This window comes from Sander vitreus, chromosome 13 (assembly GCF_031162955.1).
Source record: "Sander vitreus isolate 19-12246 chromosome 13, sanVit1, whole genome shotgun sequence".
Taxonomy (NCBI): domain Eukaryota; kingdom Metazoa; phylum Chordata; class Actinopteri; order Perciformes; family Percidae; genus Sander; species Sander vitreus.
The window spans coordinates 18563178-18581193 of NC_135867.1; the positions used below are offsets into that span (position 1 = coordinate 18563178).

Below are 18016 nucleotides of genomic sequence, written 5' to 3' on the forward strand. Positions count from 1 at the left end.
CCTGATCATCAAGTCTTCAGATGTCCATTTTATGTCTATATGCTGAGCTACTGTGACAAGTTGATGTATATTAGAAGTGGTCAGCAAGTGAGCTCCCAAGGGAACAAATGTCCGCAGACTGAAACTGTTGCTGGAGAATAATCACATCCTGACGTTGCCTGCTGCCTATTATTGCTTCAATATCAGTGCTGCAGCAGACAAGTAGCAAGCCAACAGAGAGTGATTGAACAATGTGGTTGCTTCCTTTTTGAATGCAATGTGATTAAACCCTTGTGTTTTGTTGATATCTCCTTTCATGTCAGGGGTTTAGGGAACCCAAGCAGAAAAAAACTCCACTATAAAGTCCCTAACCCTGCAAAGACAAATTAACTATGTACAAATGTACAGTATATACACCTCCCCAAGCCAAAGAAAAATGACTCAGAAGACTCTGTCCCCCCTTTTATATGCTTGCTCTCCCCATATGTTCTGTAACATCCCCTGGGGTTGGACATGGGAGCAACTTAGTGAACATTTGTTCTCAGATACAGCCACTATTTGGGCTCCTGGAGAGTCCAAAAAGAAAATAATGGCTGAAAAACTCAGACACAGCCAGACATTTTCCTCAAGAAGACTGGGATACACATGAAAAGGCTCAATCTGCTGAAGCACGTTATCGGAGATAATAATTTCAGTCAATTGACTCAGACATTCTGCATATCAGTGCAGAGCAGATATACTGTGTTTCACAGAAATCAGGTCTTCTTGTTGCTGTCCTATTAAGACCCTGTTAAACACACAGCTGTACAGTACATCCAGCCATGCACACAGCATGTTTTAGTAATAGGCTACATGTACTGTAGGTGAAGCTATAGTGAAACTGAATTGTCGTTAGTGAGCAATAGTTTGGGTCTTTTCTCTTTGGTAGAAAATGTCAGCATAATGTTAAATGCAATACACACATCATTAAAAAACAATATTTGCTGTATGTAGTATCATGACATCATGTGTGCATCATTGGTCAATCTTTTAAAGAACAATACTATGTGAGTCCCATGGCATTTTTCTGAAAATTATTTGTCATTAAATGTTGGAATTTATTTATTATTTCCAGCTTTGTAGATAATTTCAAGCAAGTATCTTTATAATTACCACTGAAACAAGTCTAAACTAAAGTTTTGAGCACATTTTGCCTTAAGATACACTTAATCAAAGTGATACGTTAGAATGAAACAGTCCTATCAGTCAAATCAACTCAAATAGGTATTAATGTATTAATTCTGAGTTGTTGTGAAAGGCTAATGCTTCTAAAGTGAGTGCTCTATTATACCCGAGATGAATAGTCGAGCAGTAATAGCTTCCACTCTTGAGGTGTTCATGATAAAATCTCTCCAATATCTCTAGAAAGCCCTACGATCAGTACAAATACATAGAGTACATGAAGTACACCAGAATTACACATGATAGTGTGATAATTTTGTAGACACATCCAGTACAATCCCTCCTTGTGAGGCGGATGCTGTCCTCTAAACCAACACTTTTTGAACCTGTAATTCAACTAAAGAATATTTTAGTATAGAAATGATTTCCAAAAAGTATAAATTCTTATGTCACCAGTGCTGGAATTTTTTTTTTAATGTAGCACAAATTATAATGACGATGATTGTCGTTATTATGTTCAGCTTTTCCGTCACATATCTCTCTCTGTATTTTTTTTTACTGAAAAACAATGTTGATCTAGAAAATATCAATATTCAACCATGGACATCAGTAAAAAAAAAGAAAAAAAAACCTAGCCCATCTTCTTCTGTCGATCCAGGAATTTTTGTCTTCTGTCAAGAGGTATCTCTTCTATAGAAATACCAAGACTGGTTCCCCTGTAATAGGAAATACTGATTTTTATGTACCGTGACTGGGACACAGATCAGAACACAACATACCATTCATACCATCATTTGATTACATTAGGTTGTGCTACAGTATAAATGTAGTGCAACAATTAAATCAGGCAAATCAATTTTATGCGTATGTGGAGGAGTAACCAAAACATTCACTTACCCTTGAAGGTCTGGAGGAATGGGCAGGTGCTTGTTGAAATCATCCTTCCCAACCAACCAATATGTGTACTCAATCCCTTTTCCCTAGAAAAAAATAATCATTAGCATTCAATAGCTATTATTACGATGCCAGTGTTACAGTGGATACACTGTATATCTTCTGTGTATATTGTGAAAGTGTTTTTATTAATTTTACCTTTAATTCTGTCAGGCCTCTGGTTTGAATTTTGTATCCCATCTCCAAGCTGTTCAGGATGGCAACTGTTCTTTGGTTGACGTGGATTCTGAAAGCTATGATAGAAAATACAAAACAGTCCTCAACATTTGACACGGAAATTGCTTTACTATGAGTTATACATGTTTAATGTATTGGTTTTGGAAATTTCTAAGGTTAAAAACTATTGTATCTGAGGAATTTAGAGAGTCAGGCTGTCATTTGGGTATTAAGCCACTTGAAGGCAGTACAGTACCCATAAATGCTTTGCTGCTAATTGCAAAATACAGTAAAGTCACTAAAGAAGTATTTAGATCCTTTACTTACAGAAAGTCCACACTGTGGAATTACCTATCTACAAGTACAAGTCCTGCATTCAAAACGTTATCTACTTAAATGAAAGTATTATCACTAAACAGCTCAGGGTGCCTTTCCATGGGCAGCCCTCTCACCTCCCCTGTACTTAAAGTACAGTTGTATGAAAAGGAAAAGTACTCCTTAACTCCTTCACTGTTAGGTAGTTTAATCCACAGCAATGCATCATATTCTATAAGACCATCATATGTCTGTAATGTCGTTGTCCTGTGAGAACCACCTATCTCTAAACAATTAAAAAAACTGCCCTGTTTTCAGCTTTGTGACAATGCATTTTCCAGCTCGTCCAAGAGGGATTTAAAATAGTTAATTACTATGTTTTCGGTTCACCACTGAGATGAAGTGTAGTAGAAGTATAAAGCTGCATAAAATGGAAATACTCAAGTAGTACCTCTAAATTTGTACTTAAGTACAGTACTCGAGTAAATGTACTTAGTTAAATTACAACACTGTATTTTAGATATTGTAAATTAGATCTGTACTGTTTAGTTTAAAGGTAAATAGTTGTATGTATTACAGTATGATTTTCTGGGCGCTCCATCACATATGAGACATTATGTTTTTAAACATAAGTAAAGTGAACTCAAGTTCCTACTTAGTTTATATAGCATGCAGAGGGTAATGGAGGCAAACTTGGTCATTGACGTGGACATTTACACTAAAACTTCAAATTGGCCTCTAATTCTACTGATAGTCTTAAAGGATTAGTAAGGACTGCTCACTTAAAGCCCTGTTTAGCCTCAGGCAGCATGCACACAGACTACACCTGTCCTTCCAACAAATGTCAATTTTGAAAAATTATATATTTAAAAAAAAAAAAGAAAGAGGAGATCTGTCTGGTCCACATAATTATGTATGAGAAACTCACGCAACGATGTGGACTCCATTCGAGATGCTGTGTTGACAGTGTCTCCAAACAGACAGTACCGAGGCATCGTAAGACCCACTACCCCTGCTACCACTGGGCCTGCAAACATAGCAAGATAGAACACACACACACACACACACACACACATACACAAACTGTGACTATAACTTTGAATACTCAGTTTTGCTTCTACTCTTTCTAGTAGACTAATAATCTCTTATTATTACGATAAAAGTACACTATGAATTTATGTTTCCCAAAACATGATACTAAAGCTGTGCACTACCACTTCTCTGTGCATATAGAAATTCATAGAACAGAGTTAGAAATCCAAATTTTGCAGTGTGTTATGTAATTGGATGACAGCCCTCTAAGTGGATAGCGTTTCACTGTTCCAGGAATAAGTTCCAGACGAGGATAAAGGATGTAAAAATACCTCCTTGCCTTAGCAGCTTGGGCTCTTGTATTCTTAATCCTCTGCAACAAATTAACTTTTACTCACTCTGGAATGGAGTTTGGATTTATTTCATGTCATATTACTCATTACACGTGTATGTGACTCTTAAAATAATCACTCATGGTAAAGATCTTTCCATATGCAACATTACTTCAGTGTAGTGTTAGTAATAGGATGAACAAATTGCTTACCAGAGTGCAGGCCAATACGAATCCTGACTTTCAGGTCAGGCATGTGCCTCATCTTGAAGGTCCCAATGCAGTGGAGAATGTCAAGAGACATGTTGGCCATCTCAGCTGCATGGCGGTTGCCGTTCCTAGTGGGGACTCCTGAGGCTACCATGTAGGCATCTCCGATAGTTTCCACCTAAATACAATAAAAATAAGAGTTCAACACACACACACACACACACACACACATGCACACACACACACACACACACACACACACACACACACACACACACGCACACACGCAAAATGGCGATCTTCAACCCGGCATCACTGAAGATCTATACAATCACCACAGTTTCAAGGTTAGTGTCCCCAAAGAAGTATCCGACCAAATGTCTTCCCTTCTGTTCCTGAGTAACGGCGTTGAATAATGGCCAGAAAAGCGTTGAATGAAACATTATGATGTCACAGTGAAGTTGTATACCCTTTTGGGTATAAAATGTCACTTCATCATGTAAAATCACTTCATCATTTGATCCTATTGTGAAAAGTTGCAATTAGTGTATCAATTCTTGAGTCATGGCCCGAAACGCATGGTGAGGTCACAGTGACTTTGACCTCCAAATTCAAATCAGTTCATCCTTGAGTCTAAGTGGACATTTGTGCCAAATTTAAAGAAAGAATGGGACATACGGACGGACGGACAACCCGAAAACATAATGCATCCGGACCCAGTTGTCGCCGGCGCGGAGGCTTCAAAATCAGCTTGGCTTATTTCTTCCAAAGCTGATTTATATAGTCTATAAAAGATCTGTTCTGAGTGTCTGTCACTTTATTTAAAATACAGAAAACCATTTAAAGATACCATCAATTTGAAGGTGTTCATCATTGTACCGTATGTTGGATCCCCCAACACTCACCTTGTAGACATCATGCAGTCCAATGATAGCATCAAAGAGTGAGTAAAGGTCGTTGAGTAAGTCGACCACCTCGATGGGATCGCTGAGAGCTGAGATGGTGGTGAAGCCCACGATGTCACTGAAGTACAACGTGACCTCGTTGAAATGCTCGGGTTTGACGGGCTTGCCTGTCTTCAGCGCCTGGGCCACAGACCTAAAGGAGGAAGATGATGAGTGGATAACACTGGTGAGGTGCTTAAGCAGAAACAGTCTTCTCACAAGAGATGGAGACTGCTCAAAGTGATCTTACTTTTTTTGGATTATGTGATCATTTCAGGATTTCCTCCCAAATTATTAGCATTGATCATTGCAAACAGGCAAAGTATTGTTTCTAGAAACATGACTGAGACACACACAATGAAAGCATGGTATGAATCTCTCCTCTCAACTAATATGATAAAGATTCAATAAGATATGATTAAACTAAATCTAATGCTATGACGAGAGCACAGTTGAGTATGTTAAGGTGTTCTTGTTTTGACTTTTAGATGATGAAAATTCTGGTAACATCATCCAGCTCTGAGACAGAAAAAACAAACAAAACTGAGGCGGTTGACCTGTTACACATACACATCATGCAGTATTGTAAATGTACAGTATATCCTTTGGAGGCCTGAAGACATAAATTAACCCATTTCCTTCTAAAAACAAATACCCTCCAATAGAAACAGACTGTGACTGATATCTACGAACAGGACATGGTTGCAAGCTAAATCTAATGAAAGTTTTAATTATGGTGTTTGCTTTAGACTCTGGTTTGACTCTCTGATCACATTCTTATTATTGGTTGCTGCACCAAATAGTCCTGTAGTTGCTGTATGTAGCAGAACCATAGCCATATGTTTAGTGGAACAAAATGAGACGTGGCAAAAGAAAGAAATAAAGATGAAAATGAATGGAAAACGTTTTGACTATTTTGACAGTTTGATTGTGGTATCCTGCTCAAGAGATGACAGCACGAGCACAATGTTTTTCTTTGTGGTCTTGATTCAGCTGTATTTTGGTCTCCACAGTTCCTGAGAACTATTAAGGTAAATCCCTGCAGAAGACCTGATACATCTACAGTGTGTCAAGGAGCAGCCACAATGCTGAGATGAGACTGATTCCCTGACTGCTTCAGGGAGGCTATCTCTGACCTTTGACCTCCCTGAGGAAGTAAAATGAGCATAATTTAAGTAATCTATTATAATTGTGCTGATGCTCTACAGGCCTCCAGAGGCCATGACTTAGAGCATGACGTCACAGTTTCATTATGTCTGTCATGTGTTAGTTAGTTGCTGGACACTCACTTGGGCAACATCTGAGCCACCAGATTGTCAGTTTTCTGTCTCTCCACCTCCAGCTCGTCTGTCCTCTCTCTAATCAGATCTTCCAAGTTGGAAGAGTACTGTTCCAACATGCGCAGCATAGAGTCGATGATGTTGGTCTTCTTTCCCTTGGTGTTTTCCTTGAACTGTCACATAAAAAAGAGGGAACTTCATCTTCATCTCGAGCTTGCTACTTTCAGACAAAACAAAGCAAAGATGTGGATCAACACAGGTTTTCAGTGTTTTTACCTGTTTGAAGATCTCCTCAAAGGTCGGCCTCTTCTCTGGATCTTCACTCCAGGACTGTTTTATAATCTGTAACACCTCCACCGGGGCCTCGTCCACTGACATGACAGGCCGACACAACGGAGGAGGCTCTTTGACTTTGCTGATAATCTCTGTCAACACACACAGACAACAACACACAGTTGTTAGGCACACACAGCAAATGCACAAAAACAGACAAGAAATGCTGTGATTTGAATTCAATTGTCTCTAATGTGATTTTGTGCACCCAATTTTGTCAAATAAATGTGAATGTCATTGATGATGGATTGTATTTTCAGGAACAATTCTAATATTTGTAATTTTCTTTTCAGTTCACTGTGAACTGGTTTTGTGTGTAAAGTGAGCAAAGAGCAACAATACATTGCATGTAATTAATTTCCACAGGTGGGGAACATAAAGAACAGGATGGACATTTCAAATAGCACTTATATAAATATAAATATTTGAAATATGACTACATCTTTTGCACAAGGGGTTACTAACCCCATATCACTCACCCTTGGGAGGCATGTCCAGCATGCAGAAAGGTGTAGAGCGAGAGATGACCTCCTGCGCGATGATGGAGAAGCTGTAGACATCTCCAAAGAAAGTGCCCCTCCTCCTCAGACTGGAGCTTCTCAGCAGCTCAGGAGCCGTCCAAAGCAGATCTTTATTGAAAAAGGATGCACAGCAATATATAAACCAAACATATTGATATGTATGAGCAAAGTCCCTAAATGAGTCTGTAGATGCACATGAACTCACCCTCTGGCTTTTCCCCTTCAGTGTCAATGTTTTGGGCAATCAAAATTTCATTAAACCCATAATCTGTCACCTTCAACACAAAGCGCCCGTCTACAACACAGTTACGGGATTTGAGCCGTCCGTGGATGACGCCACGATAGTGCAGGTACTTCATTCCCTAATAACAGTTTGAGGAAAACGTGAGCGATGAGAAAACATGACAAGAAACACATGTAATATGTAATATTGTCTCTCTTACCCGAATCAGATCCATTAAGAGGGAAGACTTGAACATCCAGTCAAGACGCACTTCCTCATTGCTGAGCAGATTCTCCAAGCTGCCCCTGGAGCAGTGCTCGGTCACAATAGCAAAGATGCCAGAGTCGAAGAACATTCCCAGGAACAGATTGAGGTTCTCGTGCCTCATGTCCCTGAGCTGATTGGAAGACAATGCAAACAGCAAGTAACTCTAAGCTGCAAGAGGAATATCCCTCCGTTTGACATATTGTATTGAGGCCAGGGACCATACCAGTCTGTATTTTGTGTTTTCTGGCAACAAAGGAAAGTATTTTGAATAATTACACACATTCACGTACCTTGATAAAGACAAACTCAGTTTTGCTGTTGACACCTGAGACAGCTCCATTTGGGCATTTCTTCAACCAAACCAAGTCACCCTGGGACGTACACAAATTGACACAGGCTTTGTAACAACCAAGGACACCCAAAGGCATGGGCACCAAAATGATAAACAGGAGTTTTTGAATGTGCCAGACTTGCCTTACCTCAAACACAGCAATATTGGAGCCTTCTGGTGAGGAGGCCATGTAGCTGCGACCAGACACTGAGTGGTTAGGCGTCTTCTCGAGCTGGCTTTTCAGGATACTTTCGTCATTAAGCTTCTGCTCACACACACAGTTAAAAAAGGATGGGTCAGCTTAGAGAAGATCATCTTTTACAGGTAAACAACTTTCATACATCACACTTGCAAAGCAGAGAGAAGCAAAATACAGTCAGTACTGTCAGAGATTTAGCACAAAACTGACCCGTTTGCTGATTTGAGTGTTGATGAAGACCAGGTCATCCAGGGTCAGGACTACCTTCGTTGATCCACCACCAGCTCCAAAGCTAAGCCCAACCTTGCCAGATCTCCTGGACAAAAAAAGGACAAGAAAACTATTTTGAAAAAAATCACACAAGACATGCACTGGATGAGATATGATTCTTTGATACTCTCTTGTACGTACTTAAAATAAATAAAGATGTAAACTCCACATCCAACCAATGCAATGAACAAAAGGAAAAGAAAGAAGAGAGTGAATGCATCCAATCCTTTGGGAAGAGAAGAAAAACACAGTTTGAATGCACTGAATTATTCAGCAGTGTACTAGCTTATATTTATTTCCTGGGAAGACAGTACTAGAGCACTCACCTCCATTACAGGCAAAGTATGGGCTAAACCAGCACATTGAGTCTGTGTAGGGCGTGCTGCCTGCAAAATGGATCGAACGTCCAAGGTATGTCAAGCCACCGAACCTGCCATATGTATGAGCGGCCTCCAGAGCATGAGTGGAGTAGAGAGAGTTGCCATGGCCACTGTAGTCCAGCACTACATAGCGAGCTTGCATGCCTTCACCATTCTTGCCAGCCTCTAAGTGCTGATTAAAGCCATCAAATTCAAAGCCGCCCTTGCTGTCACCCAGTATTTTACCAGTTACCCAGCTGCCTTCATTGGTGCGGGCATGCTCAGCAGCCATAGCTATGTAGTATATCATGTTGTAGATGGTGCCAAAGAATGGAGAAACCTAACAGAGGAGACAGTGATGCAATGATTTAGATTTTATTCAAATGTTTATCATTGTCTATTATTTCAATATACAATAGAGTCTCACCTGCTCTGGTGGGGTGCTGCTGCGGATTTCAAAGCTGTCTTGCGCGTCTTTGAAGGCCTCATAGAAATTGCGTTCTCCAGAGTCCACAGTGATGGTGAGGACCCCATCATAGGCTTTCCGCAGCTTGGTGTCATTGCCTAACGAATAGTAGGCTGCATCCTTGTACGGTAGTGAGTAGAGGAGGGTGTCGTAAGGGATGAACACGTAGCCACGGTCGATCATACGCATGGACAAGGCTGTTGTCAGAAGCTGGTATTGGGCTTGGCCACCAATCAGGACAGAAGGCATGCACATAATGACCACTGTGGAGAGAGGATGGATTAAACACAAATTCATTTACATGATTCATGTGGAATGAAACAGTTTGGAGGTTGTTTTAAATTGTTTATTTGTCTTATTTCAGTAATGTTTACATCTAAAACTCACCTCTGACCCGGTCCGTTTCCCGCACTCTTGTCAAGGCTCTCCGAGGCCCATCTTTGTCGGACTCCATAGTAACTACAGGGTTGACAGGAAGGCCAAGGGCCCTCAGTGATGAGGCCAGCTCCTGTCCTGTGGCTTCCCACAAATCTGTCTCTTCTGAGATTATGGCCACATGGGCCCAACTAAAGTACCGCAACACAGCAAAAAGTACACGGGAGGACAGTGGCAGCGGCCGCAGGAAGGTGGAATACATCCCTCCTTCATCCATGTTGGGTTTGAGGCAACCCCAGGAAAGAATCCCAACATCCCACTCTTTTGCATACAAAGCAGCTGAGGAGCAGTAGCCTGGGTTGGCAGGGCCCAGGAAAGCAGCACCATAACCTTTCAGGTCAGGAAAGCGAACTAGAGCACTGGATGACTTGCAGTCCTCACTGATCAGCGTGTAGTCATACCAGTAGCCTTTGTTCAGGTAGGGGTCCTTGTTTATGCGGGCTGTGGCCAGGCTGGCTGCCAAGTCAGGGAGGGCTTTGGAGTATAAGATGTCACACGTCCAGGGTCCAACCAGGACCACCTTGAAAGTGATCGCCCAGGCTTGACAGGGCAGAAATGAGAGCATGAAAAAGGGTAGAAGAAGCCAGTTCCAACACCAGCTCCTGGAGCGTTGCACACAGGATGATTGCAACTGTGCTTTTGATGATGAAACTGCTAATGATTTAAACAAACTATATCCACTGCAACTGTTTGCAGCCACTGGTCGCACATGTCCTTTTCTCTTCACTTTTATGGAGTCGTGCTGCCATCGTGGGTGGTAGGACAGGTTGTGCAGAAAGCGAGGGTCTCTGTGACTTGCCATTTTCCTCACACAACTATTCTGATGCTTGGGTGCGGAGAGTTTAGGGTGATTAGTGTGACAGTGAGTGTGTCTTCGTGGATAGGACACTCTCCCTTGGCACTCAGCAGACCTCTAGTCCAAAACTGGACAGGCGCCGAGACAACCCCAAGCCATTACTGCCTCCGGAAAATAAGAAAAAAAGGTAGAATTAGAAAAATTGTAGCTCGTCAATTCAGCGTGATCTGTTTTTGCTTCCTATGTCATGTGATATAAGCAAGGACACCTCAGGGCTTATACAGTCTCCATGGTACAGACTTGATCTCTGACCTGAACTTCATCTTGTTGAGCTGTTTTGTTTAACATAATGTCATGTTGAATCTTATCAGCATCTATCTGTTTCACCAAGGACATGGTGCCCACAGTGTCAGCGCTGTTCCTTGAAGAATTAATGGCATGTGTGTAGCAAGCTGATTAGCTCTGGCAGGGCCGAAGAGTTTAAAAAAGGAAGTGCCAGGTAACGTGGAGCTAAATCTGGCCTTGATGTCTCTATTTGTTCTTGGTATCTCTTTTTCACACGTCTCCACAAAACTCCATGATTGGACATTTTCATGATCTACTGTAACCCTGGAAATTATGTTTTGAAAACCAACTTTAAAATCCTTCAGTTTGTATTCAGAAACACACTTAAAAATGGCTGCCCATGTCAAAAGTATTGACATTGACAGCCATTTTTTCTTTTGCAGGCCTTGCTCAAGGGCAGTGGTGGTAATGAGGGAGGGGCAAGCGCTGCCCTTTTCACTTTCCCCACCAAGATTTATCCTGCCAGTCTGGGATTGAACTGACGACCTCACTGACGGTCACTTTTAGGTCACCACTGCCTTTAGTTGCAGCTAATGCTATGATTTAAAGCATTGCTTTTTAAGTTGAAGGAAGTTCAGCTTGAAAGAGATAAAAATGTCCCACCAATATAATACTGGTTTATGAAGACAATTTAAAAATCTTAGTCCACATACGACGCTCAAAGAATTACCTCTGGTGATACACTTGCAAACACATTATTACAAACTATGTAATAATGACACTGGCTAAATGCTCTCAAACTTGGGTTCGCTATATATATATATATATATATATATATATATATATATATATATATATATATATATATATATATATATATATAGAGAGAGAGAGAGAGAGAGAGAGAGAGAGAGAGAGAGAAAGAGCTTTAGTTTATATTTGCCTATATCTTGAGGCCTATTCTGGGCAGGGTTCATACGCATTTTAACCAATACTTTTCCATGACCTTTTCATGACTTTTCCATGACATTTTGGCAAATTTCTATGACTATGTATTCCTGAAAATGTCAGTCGACATTATACAATAAGAATAAAAATCTGTGTTAAAGTTTACCCTCAGAGGTTTAACAATAAAATGAATGACAATTTATGTGGTTCATAGTGGGAGTCGTAATATCGCACCCCAAATAGAACGGTGAGCTTAGGACGACGTGAAATACATTTATTAATCACATATTATTATACTGTGTTAAAAAAAAAAAAATTCCATGACTTTTCCAAAACTTTCTGGGTCTTTTTATGTTTCCAAAACCTTTCCAGGCCTGGAATTTGCATTTTTCAAATTCCATAACTTTTCCAGGTTTTTTCAAAACGTATGAACCCTGCTAGGTTAAATTCACAATACACAATGTAAACCACCTGTGGTTCAAAAATGACATTTTAACAGCAGGGAATACCACAGAGCCTGATTTGATTAATTGCCTTCAAGCTGAAATGCAGCAAGCATGCGGCGACCAACAAGCCATCTAAAGTGGCTCATACTGACATTGGCTTATCAGTTCCTAATAGGTTAAGAGGAGCACTGACTAATGAGCTAGTTCTAAAGTGCTGCTTAAAATAGAAATATATATCGAATCATATCATTCCATCAAAATGCTTTTTACATTTCATGTATGGAGCATTTAAAGAAGCCTATAGGGATTAAGGATTAAATAATCCAGTTAAATAAACAGTCTCCCCTTTACTGGAGTATCTGTGCTGCAAACAGATTTGAACAACGCTACAATGACATTGTATAATGGAAACTTGTTAATTAACAAAACTATACCTATATTACCCTTAATAATAGAGTAGTTTCTCTACATACTGTGGGAGCCATGTTGATGTTGGAGCCTCTGGTTGTACTATTCAACCCACCTCCAGGTGGATTAAGTATACAGAAGTATACAGCAGGAACAGTTATCTTTGTCCTTTTATTGGAAAAAAATATCATAGGTAATCCAAAAAGCATGGAAAGTAAAGAAAATCAAATTATTTCCTCTTGCACCCAAGTTCCTGAAGGACAATACTGAAAATGAAAAAGCTCCACATTTCCAGTAGTTTGCTTTAGCTCTTGCTGTTCCCTTTTTGGACTGGGACCCACCCCAAACCACAGAGCAAAGGACGGTGTGTGAGGAGAGGTGCCACGCCGAACCAGCGTCTGGATTGGTAAAAAAATAAAAATAAAAATAGATTGGCAAAGAGCTATGGAGAGGAAACAGATAAAAGAAAGGGAAGAGTGGGAAGAACAGGCAAGCTTTGACTTCTCAGCCCTCTTTAGCTTTTAATCCTCACAGGTGTGGGAAGAGTGTGTCTTGGGGGAGGGCTGGAGCAGAAGAAAAAAGAAGGTGAAAGTTGAGGTGTATTCACTCTGTATCATTTACACAGCGTGTATATTTAAGTGTTGATGTAGCCAAGATTTCAAAATAACCTAACACAAATCTTAAGCATCTTAATCGATCAATGGATTCAACGGCTATTTTAACAGAATCGTGCTGAAATCGGTGGCTAACTGGACTGATTTAGACTTTCAACCCTCATTAAAGTGTTCAATTATTGCTCATCATGCATACCTTGAGAAACTCTATTCAATCTCAACTACTTAATCCTCTCGGCTACAAATGTGCCCAAAGTAAAAAATGAATTCATTCCTCATCCAAAGCCTAACAAAGAAAACCATTGCAATGTTAATAACTGCACACTGCATCTGTCATCCTCCATCACCTCATATAACCCTGCTGCTGCAGTTCAAATCCTTCTGAGGTCTTCACTTATGCTCTTTGCCTTTCCCTAGTTTTACTACAGTAGCTAAAGACGCTAACTAAAATATAGCATGGTTAAAACTCTCCACAAGATGGGTCTTTTATTTTAAGCTTGGATTGTAACTATTTGTTTTCCTCAATAACCTGCAGATCACCTTGGAAAATGTTCATGGTAAATCAAAGCTTTTGTTAGATTGGTCAATTATGTCAAGGTGTCTTTAATATGTTCACATTTCTTCATGCCCCTGCTGATATCTTTGTAGTCTCTCTCCCTTCTCGAGTTGGGGCTCCAAATTCTATAGCAGTCACAGAACAAAGGTAAATGCCAGCATCTTACAGACAAGGGAGAAATGCTAATAAAAAAACTATTTAAGCTGGAGCCAAAGGCTGAAAAAATCTTGTGGTAAGCTACTGAAAGTCTGCTGTTGCTCTTTTGACCTGGCAGCATGTACAGTTCAATACAGCTGGAATGTAAGCCTTTGGGGGGGAAGGGAAACTCCACATTTAAAACATTTAAATACAAAGATGCACATAAACGATACAGCAAACACATCCAGCATAGCTTCAGTAACCTCTGCTGAACTTTGTGTGTATGAAGATGGTCCCCTACTATGTATGGAAGTGTGACGGAGCGTTTGTTCTTGTTCGTCCTCTCCTGCACATTGATAGCAGCCTTGTTGAAGTAATCAGATTAGTTAGGTGAGGAGGTGCTAAACTGATCTGCTGCCCGCAAGCCTCTTAGTGACATGGCTAACTGCACTGACAAGAGATCACTTCAAAGCAAGGTCAGACACACAGCTGGCCCAGTTGAGCAAAGAACTAGCTTGGCCTACTGCAGAGGCAGCAGCACTGCACAAATACTGACAGGAGGAGCACTTCTGACCTAATTATTATTTAGCCCTAAATGTGATTAATCTGTAGCCCAAACCAACAACCACAGTCATGAATGCAAAACATGCTAATTAGTGCAGTGCCTATTCAAAACGTGCTTGTTTGGAACAGGCCGTTTGCTTGGCCTCCGTTCTCCAGAATCGCTTATCCAAACAACTTCACACTGTGCTTCCTTGAGTTCTGAGCATTACACCTGCCATGACATACTGTAGTTGCGTCCCCTAGCAATAGAGTGCTGCAGGAATGAGTCCTAAAACCCAGAAATGAGTTAACATTTGTGCACTTCCGGTTCCCTTGTCTCAAAGTGAATGGGTTTTTTGTATGGACTTTGGTTAGATGCCTGAAATAAGGTCTGTAGTTAACACAAGCTCAAGAGATTTTCACGTTTTGTTCTACCACATAAAGGTAAACACCCGCCTTATGAAGGTTATACATGTCTTAGAAAAGGCGGTTGTGGCTAAATGAGACTACAGAGGTTGTCTGGGACATTAAACGTTACTGTCAGCTTAGTGGTGGTGACGTTGAAGTCATGCAACAATGGTGCAGTTCATTTATAGCCTAATGTTAGCTTTTTACTTTGCATTAACACTTCTAAATTAATAAAAGTGGCGTTCATTTGTGAAGATTATCGTGTTGAACAAAACCTGTAAGTATCATAAACGTTTGTTTGCCACAGAGCTTATTTTCTGCAACAATCCAAAATCCAATGGAAAAATCTTATTGGCTTTTTGTCGAGGGAACCTGGGGGATGCTAACTTCCAGGTTGGCCTATAAAAATATGTCATCTCTGCAGCACTCTAGAGTATACACGTAATTTGCCATCAGCTAGCTATTTGGGACCAGACTATTTCCGGGGACTAAAGTGTTCATTCCGAAAGTCACATCGCTGACGCTTGAAATGTTTGTGTTTGCTACAATGTAACAAATCGGTCTCTTATTCTTCATCTGTTCTTCAATGTACTGTAGCGAGCAAAGTAGAGCAAGCTGTACCCAGAATGCCGTTCGGCGGTGTAACAGTTATTAGGGGTCCCCTCTCAATACTCTACAGTGTGACCATAAAACACTACTAATAAAAATGACCTGTAGATCTCAAGATCTCGCACTCGACACTGCACTTTGCACCTTGAGTAATGATTGTCAAGAATTTGAAGGACAGACATACAGAGACGCCTTCCATTTTAGTTCTGTTCTGTCTTTAGCAGACAGTGTGATACTGGTATGTGCTTGGTCACATGACTCTCAAATCAAAAACTGAAAAATAAAACTGTGGGAGGAGTGATAGAGAAGCTTAGACATTTGCCTACTCCATGACCCCACTTAATTGATCAGGTGAATTCATTTGGCCGCCTCCCATAGTGACATCACTGAGTATTTCTAGGATCACAGGTTCAGAGCTGTCCATGACTGGAGAAATAGCAGTAATACGATCATAAAGAAGTATGTCAACATCAGAGACACTGATCGTACAAATAAGCTTATAAACAGCATCATCACTAACACATCTCCAACCCATTCATTCAATTCAATTCAATTCAAATGCGACACCGCCTGTACAGTCACCAGATCTCACCAGCATCACCATAACACCAAATTATATAATACAAACCTTTATATTCAAATCTGTATTTAGTGATGTCTGTGATTGCCTCTGATGCTTATATGTCCTTTTGATATGTCTGGCTATGTTTTTTTCCTTCTTCTATCTGCTGTTCTTGGGTCTCTCTTGCAAAAGAGATCTTGACCTCAATGAGATTACCTGATTAAATGTTATATAAATGTGAGAATATCTTGTGGAAGAATGGTGCTCATCCATCCAATAGAGTTTAACAGACTATAGGCAAGGAAGCTGTTCTGGAGGCTCCTTGTGGCCTGACTCCAAACTGAGTCTCATTTTCAAGTTCCAGCAACCTGTCAGTCATTCTCAGAAGGCAGGACTACAGACGCTGGTTCTATTCATAGACCTGAAGTAGCATTGTTAATCTGCCTGGGGCAAAATGGCAGCTGTTAGGCTGCTGCAAGCTATTGTGAATGTAGCCTATCAGCTAGATAATAACCTGATTATCCGAGCAAACGCTCATGACAGAACAGAGCAAATACTTGAAAGTGTTGCCGAATACTTTGCTGTCACAGATATAGACGTAGATGAGGTTCTGTTTCATTTTAATATTGTCAGAGAATGCCCATGTTAGTAGTGAAAAGGAAATGGAATTATTTAATTTTAATTTTGTTAATTAATTAAAGCTATAGTGCTCGACTATTTTATATTGATAAACATCCGTTACATTCAAGCCATTGCCAGATGAGTTGATACAAAGCTAATTAAGACTATCAGCTCCACACAACTCTTTCTGTATTTGTCAGTATGGCTATGTTTACAAAGTGGTGTAGTACGGCGACATTCGCAACAACAGCAGCGTTCAGCTTTGGAGACGAATAGGACATAAAAATTACAAGATAAATTACCTCTTTTTTTAATCCTCCGCGTCCTCCTTGATTTGACGGGATACACGCTACTAGCAACAGAGGACAGGAAGAAATCCAATTCCCCCGCGTCAGGTTATTTTATACAATTTGGCAACTTATCTCTTGTCTCTACCTTCTTGTGTTCAACTGAAAATTAAGCAGTAAAACAATTAGAATCAGAATCTGCTCTATTGCAAAGTAGGTTTTCGCATACAATGAATTTGCTTTGGTGTTTTGGTGCATTCACAAGAAATGGCTTACAAGATTTCTTATATACAACCACTGCAGGCTCTGGATGGAAATTAACCTTGTGTGCGATTCATGTCACTAGAAGTCCAGCAGTCAGTCCAACAAGGAGTGAAGCAGGACCCAGTATGTTACAGTATGAATTTTACACAACACCCTCTGATTTAAAGTCATATTTGTTTATTATTAATAATGAATTACTCTTTTTTAATATATTTTGATATCCCTTTTGCCTCTTAAAAATAGACGAGGAGCAACCTCCTCTGCCTTTATAGACCAGCCTCCTCTGGCGATCACCGAAAGCTCATGTCGATGCACCAACATTGTTGTCATTACTTGGAATTTCTCATTGGGGCGACAGAAACTATGCACTATAGCTTTAACAATTAATGCATATGTAAATGAGAAATTAAAATGCTTTTGTGAGATTACATTTTCATTTAGTCTGCCAAATGCTTCTGTTGCGTTTTCAGATTTTGAGAAAGGAGAGGCTTGGTCCAATGAAGATTTAACCAAAATATTTAATAACAAAATGGCATGACAAAACAAGTTTTTACGCTTTTATGCGGTCTGAACAGCTGTCTCTCCTCACGGATCCACAACGTTCAGCTCCATTCCTTCTCTCCCCTGCTCACTATATTTTCCTGGAGATGTGGGCCGTTCCTTTTCCCCATGTGGCTTAGGGCCATTTTCCATTGGTCCTTCGTCGCCCAGATGAGGAGGGCTTACTTCTAATATCCTTGTGTGTTTGAGGCCACTCCCGGCCAC

At 40.3% G+C, this 18016-nt stretch overlaps 1 protein-coding gene across 1 annotated transcript; it reads right to left on the reverse strand.

Annotated features, from left to right (window-relative positions):
- Window positions 1–1771: 1771 nt before the first annotated feature.
- gucy2d (guanylate cyclase 2D, retinal) lies at window positions 1772–10568 on the reverse strand. The gene is made up of 18 exons (XM_078265928.1): window positions 9719–10568; window positions 9293–9594; window positions 8833–9205; window positions 8648–8732; window positions 8447–8552; window positions 8186–8302; window positions 7997–8077; window positions 7660–7836; window positions 7422–7578; window positions 7175–7324; window positions 6639–6787; window positions 6372–6535; window positions 5044–5236; window positions 4142–4316; window positions 3494–3592; window positions 2233–2327; window positions 2038–2120; window positions 1772–1856 (listed from the first exon to the last, which is right to left on the reverse strand). Exons 1-18 carry the CDS (start codon window positions 10566–10568, stop codon window positions 1772–1774), a joined length of 3441 nt encoding a protein of 1146 aa, XP_078122054.1.
- Between the last annotated feature and the right edge of the window lie 7448 nt (window positions 10569–18016).

Coding starts and splice junctions, on each gene's coding strand:
- gucy2d (XM_078265928.1), bottom strand. CDS start 10,568: ATGGCAAGTCACAGAGACCCTCGCTTTCTGCACAACCTGTCCTACCAC. Junction 9,206..9,292: donor GCAGCACCCCACCAGAGCAG/GTGAGACTCTAT, acceptor CTCCTCTGTTAG/GTTTCTCCATTCTTTGGCAC. Junction 1,857..2,037: donor ATTCCTCCAGACCTTCAAGG/GTAAGTGAATGT, acceptor TTCCTATTACAG/GGGAACCAGTCTTGGTATTT.